Here is a 14530-nt window from a genome sequence, read left to right on the forward strand (position 1 = left end):
AGTGCATAAAGGTGGTGCATACCTACAATTGGTGCAGGTTGTGCACCAGGTCTGAGTCTGGGGATGGGGGAATTGCTCACACTGAAGCAATGAACCATTAAACTCTCTGCTTAGTCATGAAAATAACATAGGTGCCATTTACCTAAAGGTCTGCGCATGAGCATAACAGAAGTCACCAGGAATATTACTTCATTGTGTTCCCAAAAATCTGCACAGTAGACATTGGAATATTTCCAACGTCTCTTTGGAGAATACATTGGCAAGAGTAGGGGGCTGCAGGGCAACTGATAGATAGGCCCTCTCCTAATTTAAACTGCCCCTGGGGCCGTTGCTGTTATTAGGCAAACCTAGAAGATTGCTTAGGACTCTAATAGTGGGGGCACCTAACCTACAAACTCATTTAGTAACAGTTTGTGATGATTTACTGACAGTCAAAAAAATCAACACTTTTTCACAATATTTGGTTGTATTGGTTTGATTCAACCTATTCAACTAAAGTAATGATTTTCCAACTTTTTAAAAAATCTTGACAGTCGCAAAACACGTAGATTGGCAAATCACTTGCCGATCATCATGTTTTAGTCGAAACTGTGGCTGTTTTTGAAATTTTTGTGCCGACTTTTTAACAAAGTGAAACTGCATTAGTGGAAAAAGTGTGCAAAAACATCAGTAATTGAAGAGGCATGTCCGTTCTTTTGGGACTAGCCTTAAAAAATGTCCATAATCGAATACCCATAAGAAGAAGTAGATGAAATGACTATCAATTTGTCATGAGCGAGGTCATAGCCCCGCATCGTAGGAGCAGAAAATACTGGCAGCCCTTTACTTTAAAGTAAAAAACATGGTCACAGATTGCAACTTAACTCTCCCACGGAGCATCCACTATCAGTGATGACAAAGCACCATCTAATGGGATGCAATTATAATCCCGGCAGTCGAAATCCCTGTGTTCAAAATCCAGATGCCGGAATCCCGACCGCCGAAATCCCGGCACTTTCTCCCTCTATGGGTGTCGTGGCGAGCGTAGCGTAGCGAGGCACCGGGCCCACAAGGGGGGGGGGGGGGGGGGAGCGATCCACACCCCTTCCCCCCCTTGTCAGGATTTCGGCGGTCAGGATTCCGGCGTCGGGATTCGGACCGTCGGGATTTTGTATCAATCCCCATCTAACAACCAGTAAACCTACTGAACCTTAGCATTTCCTCCCTCCTATTGCTGAATGTACCTAACCATAATCTTAGGGCATTCTGCTCATATACTTTACAAGCAGGATATATGTTGCCCTTTTGGGTTAAATTAATTAATTATTAAAACAATGTAAAAATATGTGTGCAAAATAGAAAAAAAATTGTGTGTCGATATTTTTTTTTTACAGATCCTCAGCTAACTCCAACTTGATACCACCCCTGTGTTTGATAAATAGGCTGTACTGGTGATCCCCAGTAATGGGTATTGATGTTGATACTCTACATTAGTCATGCCCATAAGAAGCCCTTTATAAATAGGCTCTTTAATCTTTAAATAAGTTATTTCCTTCTCATAGCCATAAATCAGAGATTGTGCTCACTGCACTCATACTAAGAACTAATACAGTGTGCACACTAATCATGTAGGATTCCATAGGGTTTTCATTGGTGTTTCATTAACACCACTAATACAAAGGTAATATGTTGACAGGGCACTGATTACTTTCTATTCTTCTGTGTACAATGTTACAAATGCTAATTTTACTTATTTTGACACTTAGCCCCGGGATATACTTTCTAGATTTAACATCTTGTTTTGAAGGTGCACCGCAAATCATTTTAAATTAGTGTTACAGCAACCATAACAGTGTCTCGTCATTAACAAATAATTGCATTGCTTAGTACAAGTTCAAATTCATTTGCTTATTTATACAAAAACAATCTCAAGGCTTCATGAAATGTAATCTCATGTTGCTGTTTGTTCTGGTTGAGAAAGTGCAGTGTATCCACATGAGTATTTCTGAAAGTTCTATATCACCAGAGGCAGAAATCTGATTGAGTTGGGTAAATGTTGAGCACGTAAAATTAGGTACTGTAAAAATGTTAATATCGTAAATGAACCATTCATGCATTGATGGAAAATTGGAAATATTAAGTTCTGTGTGATGATTATGTTGAATACTCCAGTTGTAATGTATGGGTTGCTAATGCAAATTCACTGTACAATGCTCAGTTGCCTTCTCTCTGTATCTGCATATATAAATTATTGGTAGGAATTAGAAGGAATGAATAACGTTTTGCTTTACTACAACAGAAGTTATAAAAAAAGATATAATAACATTGCAAAGTGCTATACATAGGGTCTTTTGTAGGCTGGCACCTCTAGTCTACAAATTTCATCTCCTGTTCTGAAAGCACCATGATCCTAGGTATAGTGGAATGGAGAATATGCCTCGGTTATTGCTACCCATATGCTACTGTGTCTCCTGCTCTTCGGGAGGTTTCTATCCCTGCGCCCCTATACAGTACAACATGCCTGGGGTGGAGTACAAAATAATCTTTGGCAATGGCATGTTCCATAATTTACACTGGTGAACCTGGAAATTATTGAGCATGAAATGCAATTGGAGAAATTGGGCAGACCAAAGGCATTCCCTGCTGAGCAAATGCATGTACCTTTGTGCAGTACTATTGTAGAGACTTCATTTTCCCAGTTGCACTACAGAACCATATTTCTAGGCACATGTAAAAAGAAAAATAAGAAACTCGAAAAATATAACAAGAATAATAGAGATCTCCTTTCTCATAATAAATTGAGACCATATATCAGTTAAAGTGAGCAAACAACCCCCCAAAAAGTTAAATGAAATGAATGATTCTAGGATCCTATCTATGGGGGTCTCATAATGCACCCACTGCACCCAGGACAGTTTCAATGTGATGACCATGCAGCAGTAGCCTACACTTCCTGCCAGAGGTGCCATCATTGGCTAACATCTTGAGAAGCATAGCGCTCGCACAGGAGACCCTCAAAACCATAGTCCTTTATATCTTCTGCATACGCAATAACTTCTGAAATAAATCACATTCATTCCCTGGGTCATGAGTGGTTTAGATTTGGACTTTTAATGTGGTGTTTAAACTTTTGCACCACTTCAGACTATTCCACCTCCTAATGATAGTGATTTATTACTATTTGGTGTGTCAGGTAGTACTAAATCAATATTGCGTGTTCTATAGAGATGTAGAGGGAAAAAAATTCCTGGCTGATAACAAAAACATTCTGTCTCTGACACAACTGTTCGTGTTCAGGAAAAAAAGGACATAACTGGGTAAAATAAAAAGATATGTTCTGGAAACACTGATCTAAACTCCAACTTGGAACAGCTATTAAAGCTAATACATCATGCACAGGTGCTATGAGGCAGTAAGGGACTAAATAATTAGCATGGCTTTTTGGTGAGGCCTTGTGGTAGCCTGGACTGGGCCAGGTCAGTTGCTAAGGGCTTGGGCAACATTGCCCAAGTGCTGCTAAGGTGGACAAATTCCAAATGCCCCTTGTGCTGCTGCCTCCTCTGAATTTTTGTATTTTGGCCACACCCCCTCAGTACAAAAAACATGGCTGATCTTAGTGGATCTGATCATGGATTTTCTTGCTAAAAAAGAAAGCATACTATGTACAGTATTGTACATTCCCATTAAATTTCACAACATCGCTTTATACTACAGACTAGCAATACCCTTCTGATATAAGCAAATGAAAGCAGGCAAATAAATAAGCAGTCACTGTTGCTTAAAAATAGTGCCATTTTTCACACATTAATTCTCTCATTTGTAATGAGAACATTGTAATGAGGACCTACTAGAGACAACATATTTACAATGCGTAAAGAAAAAAAACAGTATTTTATCATGTTTTTTCCCTATAAATCCCTTAAACCTATTTGTATTTTAGCTCTAAAATATTGATGACATTTAATATCCTTACCTAAGCTCTAAAATGCTGATGACATTTCCATTTGGGTGTATCCGTCTTACAAAGTTGAAATCTCCAATGTAGATACTACCATCAGGTCCAGTTGCCATAGCAACAGGAGCATAGAGTTTGTTGTTATGCATCGGTCCACTGCAAGAAGAGCAGGAGAGTGTTCTCTGTTGACCATTGCCCATCAGTGTAGAGATCACTGGGGGCTGCTGAGAAATGAATACATTTTCTCCATCTCCTTTGTGCAATATTCCTAAGAAAAAAAAATTAAATGAAAAGATTCATAAAACAGTATAAACAAAATGGACTTCTCTCATCCTCCTTAGTCAAAATAAACAGGAATGTGAATGATTGCTGTCTGTTCGATAAGCTTTGCAAATATATATATATATATATATATATATATATATATATATATACACACAGTATATATATATATATATATATATATATATATATATATATATATATATATATATATATATTCAGCAGTGAAGGTTGCACTTCAGTGTCTTAGAAATAAAAACAGAAGCCTGTTTTTAAAATTGACATTTGAGATGTATTATCTCGTCATCAGGATATTGACCAGCCAAATATTGGATATTGACCAGGAAACTGTTCATTTCTAAAAGTATTTCACCTTCATGCTGATGGTTACAATGAAAACATTGTCTATTGCTATAGGGTTTTGGCTGCTATTTTCAGAAAACGTACAAAAAGTGTTCTCAGAATTTCCAGAATTACTGTATTGAGCTTTAAATTAAATCTGACATTGTAGTGCTTTGAGAACATTTTTTTAATACTATTAGTTGATCAAGTTTTGAAGAAGGAGCATTCCCGAACAAAGAGAGGTAATAGGGTGTGGGGTGTGGCAGGAGGATTTAAACATATGTAAAATTATTTTTATAGTTTTGACAATGACGGAATAGATATTTACTAATTATTTTGTTAATAAAACACAATTTTTTTTACAAATAAATGTGTTAAATACATATGATTATGCTATTTTCCCTTAAAATCACATTCGCTCTGTGATAAAACCTTGTCAAATAGAAAAAAAACTGTCACTTTTGAAAAACCATAAGAATCAGCGGTCTAATTGCAGACATTTTCAATGAGCCCAATTTTGCAAACCTGCATTATTAGGTTTGTACTGTAATTTTGGCTTGAGCTGCAGACATTTTTCACATTTATCCCCAAACATACATCTTTAAACATAGACCACATCAAAAGCTAAATTAAATTCTTTCAAAGTGTATCCAAGTCTTGGGGCATACATTTTACAGTTTATAATCTTCATTCACGTGAAACATCAAAATTATATCCAGTGCAAATATGTAATCGTTAGCTAAGCATATAAAGTTAAAGGTTGAAATAGCTTTGCCTGGAGTAAAGCACCAATAGTCCTAGAATGTTAATGATTGAAATGTAAGTGTCAATTAGCAGACACGTAGCTAATAGTAAATTACAATGAAATACTAAGCAGGTCGACTTTGTTTACCAGCAGCTACATAAACCAGTCCGTAAAACCGAAAAACCACATGTAGCAACATACTTTAACTCTTATTCTGTCAAAATATATATATACATATATATATATATTTGTAAGCAGGGCTATTTTTGTGCAAGCTCCAGCAGGAACTGTGGCCCTTATTCTAGTTCACTCTTTCTGACACAATATTTCTTAGATGGACAAAACCATGTGCACTGCAGGTGAGGCAGGTGTTACTTGTGCAGAGATAATTAGATTTGGATGGGGTTTTACACCTGCCTCACCTGCAGTGCAAATGGTTTTGTCCATCTAAGAAATATTTTGTCAGAAAGAGTGAACTAGAATAAGGGCCACAGTTCCTGCTGGAGCCTGCTCAAAAATAGCCCTGGTTGTAAATTGGCGCCCTTGTTGAACCTTCAGTGATTGGTTCTGTAATAGCCTTTAGTTAATTCCAAAGTAAATCAAAGAAAATCAAAGTAAAGTCCAAAATTTATAAACATTTATTAAAAAGTCTCTTATTCCACTTGGTATTGGTGGTTTTCCAGACCATAAAAAGATTTCAAAAGTATATTTCAAATTAGCAAACAAACGTACCCAACGCGTTTCGTCCTATCAAGGACTTCATCAGGGGTTTGCAAATGATTTTTAAACTATTCCCACGACACTTTCAAATGGGGTTAGTCTCCAACTAGACATTTTATAACAATGGGTCCTTTATAAGCACTGCTGCGCAATCTTATTCTGGAAGTTTCTATTAAAATCTGTGCTGGTGCTAGGGTCTTCACTTCTCTGCCACAGACTTTATCTGCGTGTAATTGAGTGGACAGCTTTGTGTGATTGTGAGTTTGAATACAAATCTCCAGGAGGATATATAGGTTTTCAATATTGGGAAGGTGGAGGTATTCCATTAGATGGACACCATTAAATGGTAAAATGTGGATATGCTCTATGCATCATCATGGACTATATGTGGTGTGCCTCTCTCTCTGTCTGATGTACAGTCTCATTTTAGGCCAACCGATCTGCACTCAAGAACAAGTATAACTGGTATAAAGTGGAATTTAGTCCCCAAGACCGTTTTTCACTGTCCCTCTTGAGGTGTGCACTGGTATAAGGTTCAGTGGAAATGGATAGAAATGATAGATAGAAATGTGTCAATTAGCAGACATGTAGCTAATAGTAAATTACAATGAAATACTAAGCTGGTCGACCTTGTTTACCAGCAGCGACATAAACCAGTAATGTACTTTAACTCTTATTCTGTCAATATATATATATATATATATATATATATATATATATATATATATATATATATACAGATACATACATACAGGTTGAGTATCCCTTATCCGAAATGTTTGGGACGACGAGCATTCCGGATAAGGGATTTTTCCGGTTTAATGGATTTTTTTTTAACATACTTATCTGGTCCCTCCAATGGTCCCCCGGCATTTCCGGGCATCCACGGTGGCCTTCAGGGTCTTCTTCAGTGGTCCCAGGGGTGCATTGTACGAATTTTGCAGGCGCACCGGTGATGTCACTGGTGCACCCGCACACTCACGCCTTGCACACCTGAGACCGGAGATGCCACACAAGAGGATCCTGAAGCCCACCGTGGATGCTGGGGGACTTGGTTAGTATCAAAAAGGGGCAGGGGGGAAGGGGAGAAAAAAAAACATGAAATATTCCGAAAAAACGTGTTTTTTTTGTAATATTTAGTTTTTTTTGATATTCGGATACGGGATACTCAACCTGTATTTATTTCTTTAGAGCTATAAAATGGAACCTCTCCAAAGAATGAACATCTACTGTACTTTGGGGCAGATTGATCAAGGTAAAATTTTTCAACATTATGAATATATTATATTAATGATAATTTATAGTTGCAGCAATTGCAGCTTATAATAATAATAAAAAAATAGCACTACTATAAGAAAGCCTTTTAGCAATAAAAAAAACAGTCCTCACATGCAGTGGAGAGAGGTGACAGTATAGTACACTTGACAGTGACCTAATCAAATGGCAGCAGTACTTGACTATAAAAATCTCTCAGATTTGAGAGGTTCATTAAATATCAACTTTACAATTTTTTTGAAAAGCCATTTTACAGATCCGGAAGAAAACGGCAGCTAACCAAGAATTAATGCAACTCATAAAAATGATTGCAGGCAGCATTGTAGTAAAGGCTTTTGTGTTTTAAAAAATAGACTGACAAGGGCACCCTGATCTCCCCAAGGAAGCCTTATAAAGACTTGCAGCATAGATGTCTTAAAAGTAATAGGTAAAGTTAAGATGTGTGCTTTATACTTAGTGAGTCCTTGCCTCATCACTCATTTTTCATACATTTAGATCCTGTTAAACAAGGTACATTAATTACTTTATTGATTCAATTGGGAAAAGTGTCTGGTAAGGACCTTATTTAAGGAGCCCAAATTGCTGGGATGTTTTTGCACTCACAGGAGAAAGAAACTATGACCTACTACCAGTACCTACTGAAATAATAGTTTTAGCTCTATCCATCAGTGCCCACAGCCTCCATAAGTTTCTATAGGAGATGCAACCTTAGCAGATTTATCAAGCTCAAATTCCACAGCTCAGCCCCTGCAAATTGTGCTGTGCTGCTGTAGCCTTGGAGCTATAATTCCAAAAGTGAAGAGGGTTCCTCCAGTTAATAACTCAGTAGATAGCACATGCACAGGCGTCCTAATATAGGAGTGAAGAAACTGGTGTTATGGTCTCTTCTTTCTAAGCACAATGCAGGAGCCGGATCATTTCTGTTCCTTTGTGTTCATTGTTACATCTAGGTGGTATAAACACATAGGTCTATGCAGCCACTGGCTTTAGTATGCCCTGAAAATGTGATTTGTCATGTCCCCAAGTGGCCCACAAAACAAGAGCTTAACATGCACAGATCTCCCACAATAAGAATTTTACATAAACCATTGGATTTGAATACATCTCTGAATAAGGTGTATAGTCCTCAATCTTGCAAAATAGGCAAAAGTTCTGATAAAAGCGACCCTTGCTATGCCTCGTGCAAAATATTTTTGAATCAGCTGCAGCCCATAGAAGCTAGATAGCCCTGACAGTATAGTAGAGGAGTGGCTTTCCATGGGAACTGCTTTCTCAGCTTTTGCAGTCTGGACTGGCTGTCCCAGAGAGAGAAAACAATGGTAAGTCACTGCCATTGCAAGGCCGTACCTGAGGGTCGAAGATTTTACTGCGGTGGAGGGGTCTTTAGTCCTGCAGCCTATACATAAAATCCTCGGCTGATCTTTGTGCTTAAAGTGCATCTTTATACCAATTCTTTTTCAACAAAAGTACTATGCAATCACAGTGATTCTGCATTTTAAGTGACAGAAAGCCAGTGTTTGGGGGTGGAAACAAGCTGTTTTCTTGGTGTGTCAGAAAAAAAATGCAGGCTGCCCAGGGTTTTTTAGAGTGGATCTCTGATGTCAGTGAAGACCACTTCCACTCTGTCTCATTTGCAGAGTAGTGGCAGCCTCAGATGGCAAAGACTCTTATTTTGGGGTCAGTGACGGCGTGTCACCCTCTGTGCTGAAGATCTCTGCTGCCCAGCTTGCCCCCATATTCACCAGGATCTTTAGTACCTCACTGGAGCTGTGCAAGGTCCCCTCCTGCTTCAGATGTTCTGTTATTGTCCCGGCCCCAAGAAATCATCTATCATGTCCATGAACAACTACAGACCAATTGCCCTGACGTCTGTAGTCATGAAAGTATTTGAGCGTCTTGTGCTGACCCTCCTCAGAGATATAACTGGCCCTCATCTGAACCCCCTACAGCTCGCCTACCGGGCAAACAGGTGTGTTTAGAATGCAGTCAACATGGGTCTGCACTATAATCTGTAGCACCTGGATAGTCCGGGCACCTACGCAAGAATTCTATTTGTTGACTTTAGCTCTGCATTCAACTCCATTTAGGGGTCCCAGGATCCACCTGCTCCTGGCTAGTGGATTTCCTGTCAGACAGGAGCCAGGTGGTGAAAGCTGGGAAATTATTCTCAAGTGTACGAGTGGTACAGCCCCCCCACTCAGGGATGTCTACTCTCCCCTCTGCTATTCTCCCTATACACCAATGACTGCACCTCAGAGAATCAATTGGTAAAGATATTCAATGAATTGGATGAGTTTGCCTACAGACAGGAAGTGGACCAACTAATGGTAGTAGACTTCAGAAGGAAAGAGACTGTCATGCCCCCACTCATGATTGCTGACACTGTGGTGTCGTCGTATATTCTTTCAAGTTCCTGGACTGCAAAATCTCCTGAAACCCAAAATGGGGGCCCAACTCATCATTGGAAATGCACAGCAGAGGCTGTTCTTCCTGAAACAACTCAGGAAGTTTACCGTTCCTTAGAAACTGTTGCTCCTCTTTTACTTCCTGATTGTTGAGTCTGTGCTAAGCTCCTTGATCATAGTCTGGTATGGATCTACTAATTGAGAGGGACAGAAGCAGGCTACAAAGGGTGGTGAGGACAGCCGAAAAGATCAAAGGTACTGACCTACCTGATGTTCAGGACCTGTACTTGTCCAGAGTCAAGAAACGGGCCAGTAAAATTGCAGCAGACCACCTGCATCCTGGCAACAACTTGCTCAAATTGCTTTCATCTGGTAGATGCTTCAATGCCATCCCTGTAGAGTCTACTAGAAGCTTAAAGAGCTTCTTTTCCCAAGCAGTCCACCTACTGAACAATTCTTTGATCCACGTTGTCTATGTATATTGTATACTTTCCTCAGTTATGTTGTCACTTGGCAGTTGCATTGTAACTGGAAACAAATTCCTAGTAAACAAAAGTACTATATACCTGGCCAATAAAGCTGATTCTGATTTGTGCACAGATCTGTGAGTGGATAGTGATCTGTGCTCCATTCACAAATTTGCACAATGAATTCTCTCTTTCTGTCTCAGCAGAAGCAGCTTACTGCTTGCAGTTCACTGCAACTTCTCAGATTAATTATCCATGCTGAATTAGGCCCCATATGTGCAATTCAATTCATGAAATGCAATTTCTGTTTCACAAATATTATAATGTATAGAGTATAGCCCACTCTCAACAAGAACATTCCACTGTGTTCCGACTGTGAAAGGATTTCCACTGAATTCGCTGTAAAGAAAACAGCTTTTTTTTTTTTTACGTTTGTTTATTGGTGAATTACAATACAAAATAAAAATAGCTCCATAACATTGAGGCATAAAAGTATACACAAACTTGGAGAACCATTTGCAGTCATATAGAGAGCGTGATCCATTTTTATCAATTTTATAGAGAAGTGATAGAGAATTGTGAGGAGAACAGCTTTTTTAACTACTGGGATAAGCAGTTTCTTTAGTAAACAAAAAAAATATGGAATACCAAAAAATGAATGGCTAATCCTGATGTTTCATGATTAAAAAGCCGAATTAACCATTAATAGAACCTGATGTAACAAACTATAAAGCACTTTTGATTTCACGAGCATGTCTCCAGATGTTGTTTTGTAAACCACATCAGCTTTTTATAACTTCAGTCATGACAATATCCTTCTAGACACCGCTCAAGCACACATGAAATGTGATGTGTTTTATTAGCAAGTCTTTTTCAAGCTTGCTCACCATGGTTCAGTGTGAACATATGGTTCCTCCCATGAAAACACTGGTCAGCACCACCATTGTAAAATTGCTGACTGAGATCATTATTGTTTATGACAATCTGTTAAATATTTTCCACAGAACTATCTACGATGTCATTTACAGAGATAAGCAAAAGAGAAACACAATTTCATATTACTTTGCGCAAATTTCTACATGTTTAACAGTTAACATATACTGAATACAGCATCAAGATACAATATTATCAGATATTAAAGATCAACTTTAACCCCTGAAATATATATATATATATATTATACATACAAAAAAAATCTCTTCTGCACATTGCTATATTCGGTTGGACATGTTTTTTTTTTTCACAAAACATATTGGCAATGATTCATATGTGGTTGTAGGTACTAGCAGTTGATAGTCCTCTATGGTAATGAATCAGGAGGTGTAATTACAAGCAGAAGCCTCCTACTGCTGTAGTGTTCTGACTCATGTCCTAAGATGCAGCATTGGATCTCTGACTCACCATCGGGCAGCCTGAGGACAGGCAATCACTGTCTCCCTAAATAGCAGCAACATGCCTCCATTTTTTACAAACTGAGGCCATTGCCACCCCCTCCCTGCCCACCACATGGCATCAGTCAATCACTGACATGCAGGACCCACTCACCAAAATGGGTCTTTCACATGCACGAGGTTCCGATAATCTGTACTTTGCCGGACAGGGCTCAGCTTCACCCACATCTGAATTTGGCCCATTGTGAATGACTAATAGCTTGGAAGTTGTTGTTATACAGAAAAAGACTGGGTGAATTGGCTAATCCATGCAATGGGTAGGGTCAGTGAAATTGTAGCAGCTCATATGACTAAACATTTTGGATTTTTGCTCTGGATAAGATCTCATTTTGAGGTGCAGGAGGTAGATAACAAGTTATCCAGGGGGCGCTGTATTTAAGACTGCATTGTGAAGCTGCAGCAAAGAAAAACTGGGGATCAATCCCACATATATATGCAAAGAAAGGTAAAAAGGGTTTAGCTGCACTTAAATAACAGTGTGCAGTGTGATTAAATAATAAACAATTTAATATTAAAAGAACAAAATAAAAATTGGGTACTCTTTACCTAGCACGGCGCCCATCGCGGGCATCGCGGCCATCAAATGCACTAAAAAACGGGTGCGACGCGATGCCCATGATTTCCCATAGGGAACAATGTTAAAAGTGTGATTGGACGCGATTTTACTGTTCAATGCCTCAATGCCCGCGATTTTTCCATAGGAAACAATGTTAAATTGGCCACAGAGCCCAAATAGTCCCCCTGAAGTCTGAAATGGCCCCCACAATTGTTAACGCCACCCCACGATCAACGTGAACCCGAAGCGTGGCGAGCGATGGCGGTACGCGTCCTCCGACCTTTTCATACCCCCACTATCCACGTCGGCGTGGAGTTGAGAATAGAATAGTGTGGCGAGCGCAGCGAGCCACCGAGCCCGAAGCGTGGCAAGCGCAGCGAGCCCCGCAAGGGGACGCGGATACCTTCATAGGTAAACGCATCCCTTCGTGGGCTTCACAGGTATCCGCTGCGCTCGCCACACTTCGGGCTCGGTGGCTCGCTGCGCTCGCCACACTATTCTATTCTCAACTCCACGCCGACGTGGATAGTGGGGGTATGAAAAGGTCGGAGGATGCGTACCGCCGCCCCTCGCGGGCTCGCTGCGCTCGCCACGCTTCGGGTTCACGTTGATCGTGGGGTGGCGTTAACAATTGTGGGGGCCATTTCAGACTTCAGGGGGACTATTAGGGCTCTGTGGCCCATTTAACATTGTTTCCTATGGAAAAATCGCGGGCATTGAGGCATTGAACAGTAAAATCGCGTCCAATCACACTTTTAACATTGATCCCTATGGGAAATTGCGGGCATCGCGGCCATCGCGTCGCACCTGTTTTTTAGTGCATGCGATGGCCGCGATGCCCGCGATTTTTTACCCCCGATGATCGCGATGGACATCGTGGGCGCCGTGCTAGGTAAAGAGTACCAAAAATTGTTGTATAATAAAATTAAAGATATATAACCATATGAAAGTGTGCATCGGCTCTTATGTTATAGTCACCCTGTGTCCACGGCTTGTGGATAGTGGAAGTGTCTGTTCTAGGTATGTCCCTTTAAGGAGATGAAGAAAGTATAGCGACTCCACTAGAAAGATGGGGTACCTGAATTATTTACCAGTTTTATAGAGGTGGCATGCCTCCCAGAAGATGGCGTTGTTCGGATAAGGTCCCTGAGATGGAATGAAGCCAGATGGAGTGTTCCCAAGATGTTCAATAATGGTCCGGTCACAATGATCTTGTATTCTTGGACAGGGTATAGTGGGCACTGGTGCAGAACTTGTGGTCACCGACGCGTTTCGCTGGTCTTCAGCCTTTATAAAATATTAACTAGGACACTACTATGTTCATGAACAACAGCTACAGTGAGAGGAGTCGCTCTAAAAGCATTGAGAAGGGGGCCCTTTCGAAATGTTTCTATGCTGCCCATAATGTTGTGGTTACACCCCTGGCAGAAACGCAAAATTCTAATGCTGGGTACACACCAAAACGATTTGGATTGGATGCAAATCGTATGCAAATCAGATCGTACGATTTTCATATGATTTGCATACGATTTGGATACGATCTGATCCCCTCTGTATTCAGATGAATGGATCTTTTACAGATCCTACCTGCAGCAGGTAGGATCGGATTTGGATCCAATTCAGATCCAACCAAACGATTTTGACCAAATCTGCATCCAATAAGTCTGAATTGGATCCAGATTGATGGGATTGTGCCAAAATCGTTTTGGTGTGTACCCTGCATTAGTGCTGGTGAGTGTTCCAGATATACAGTGGGAATAAAATTCTAACTTCTAGTTGGGGGAGGATTTACTCTATGGGTGGGGTACTTTATTAGTACTATTCTTCAATATAATATGTGTTATGGGAGTAATCCTCTAAATTGAAAGCATCGATAATAGGTTCAGATTATGACTATACCATCAGAACCACATTTTGGATGAACTACTGTATGAAGAACTGAGACCTGGATAAATTGTAATAAGGATTTATGCAGAAATGAAGTGGATTAGAGTAGAATTGTGTGTTAGAAATTCAATCAATGACTACAAGTATTATTTGTATGTTATTAATTAGGAATGCACATTAATGATTTTATAATGAATTTAAAGGTATATTTATAGTATCAGACAAATGTGTGATGGGAAGGAGGAGGGTTAAGTAGAAAAAAAAAGTCCATTGATTGTTGAAATGTAACATTTTTCTTCTGGAAAAAATGCATTATTTTAATACACCACTCAAGTTCATTGATCTGAACATAGGAAGCATAAAAAGCAGGTTGCAGATTGACTTAGAGCAGCAAACCATATAACACAGTATTTATTGATTTTGAAATTCATGTTGTTAAATGTAAAGGGTGTTATGTGGGGGACAA

At 39.6% G+C, this 14530-nt stretch overlaps 1 protein-coding gene across 3 annotated transcripts in view; it reads right to left on the reverse strand.

The window, feature by feature from the left end:
- Nucleotides 1-14530, reverse strand: part of TENM1 (teneurin transmembrane protein 1) — a 726432-nt gene that overhangs the window by 138984 nt on the left and 572918 nt on the right. For all 3 annotated transcript variants that reach the window (XM_083159336.1, XM_083159335.1, XM_083159334.1), the window contains one exon: nt 3953-4202. In XM_083159336.1, the coding sequence (XP_083015462.1) occupies nt 3953-4202 (250 nt within the window). The remainder of the gene's footprint in view (nt 1-3952; nt 4203-14530) is intronic.

This window comes from Crinia signifera, chromosome 9 (genome assembly GCF_055691185.1).
Source record: "Crinia signifera chromosome 9, ASM5569118v1, whole genome shotgun sequence".
In the NCBI taxonomy this organism is placed as follows: Eukaryota; Metazoa; Chordata; class Amphibia; order Anura; family Myobatrachidae; genus Crinia; species Crinia signifera.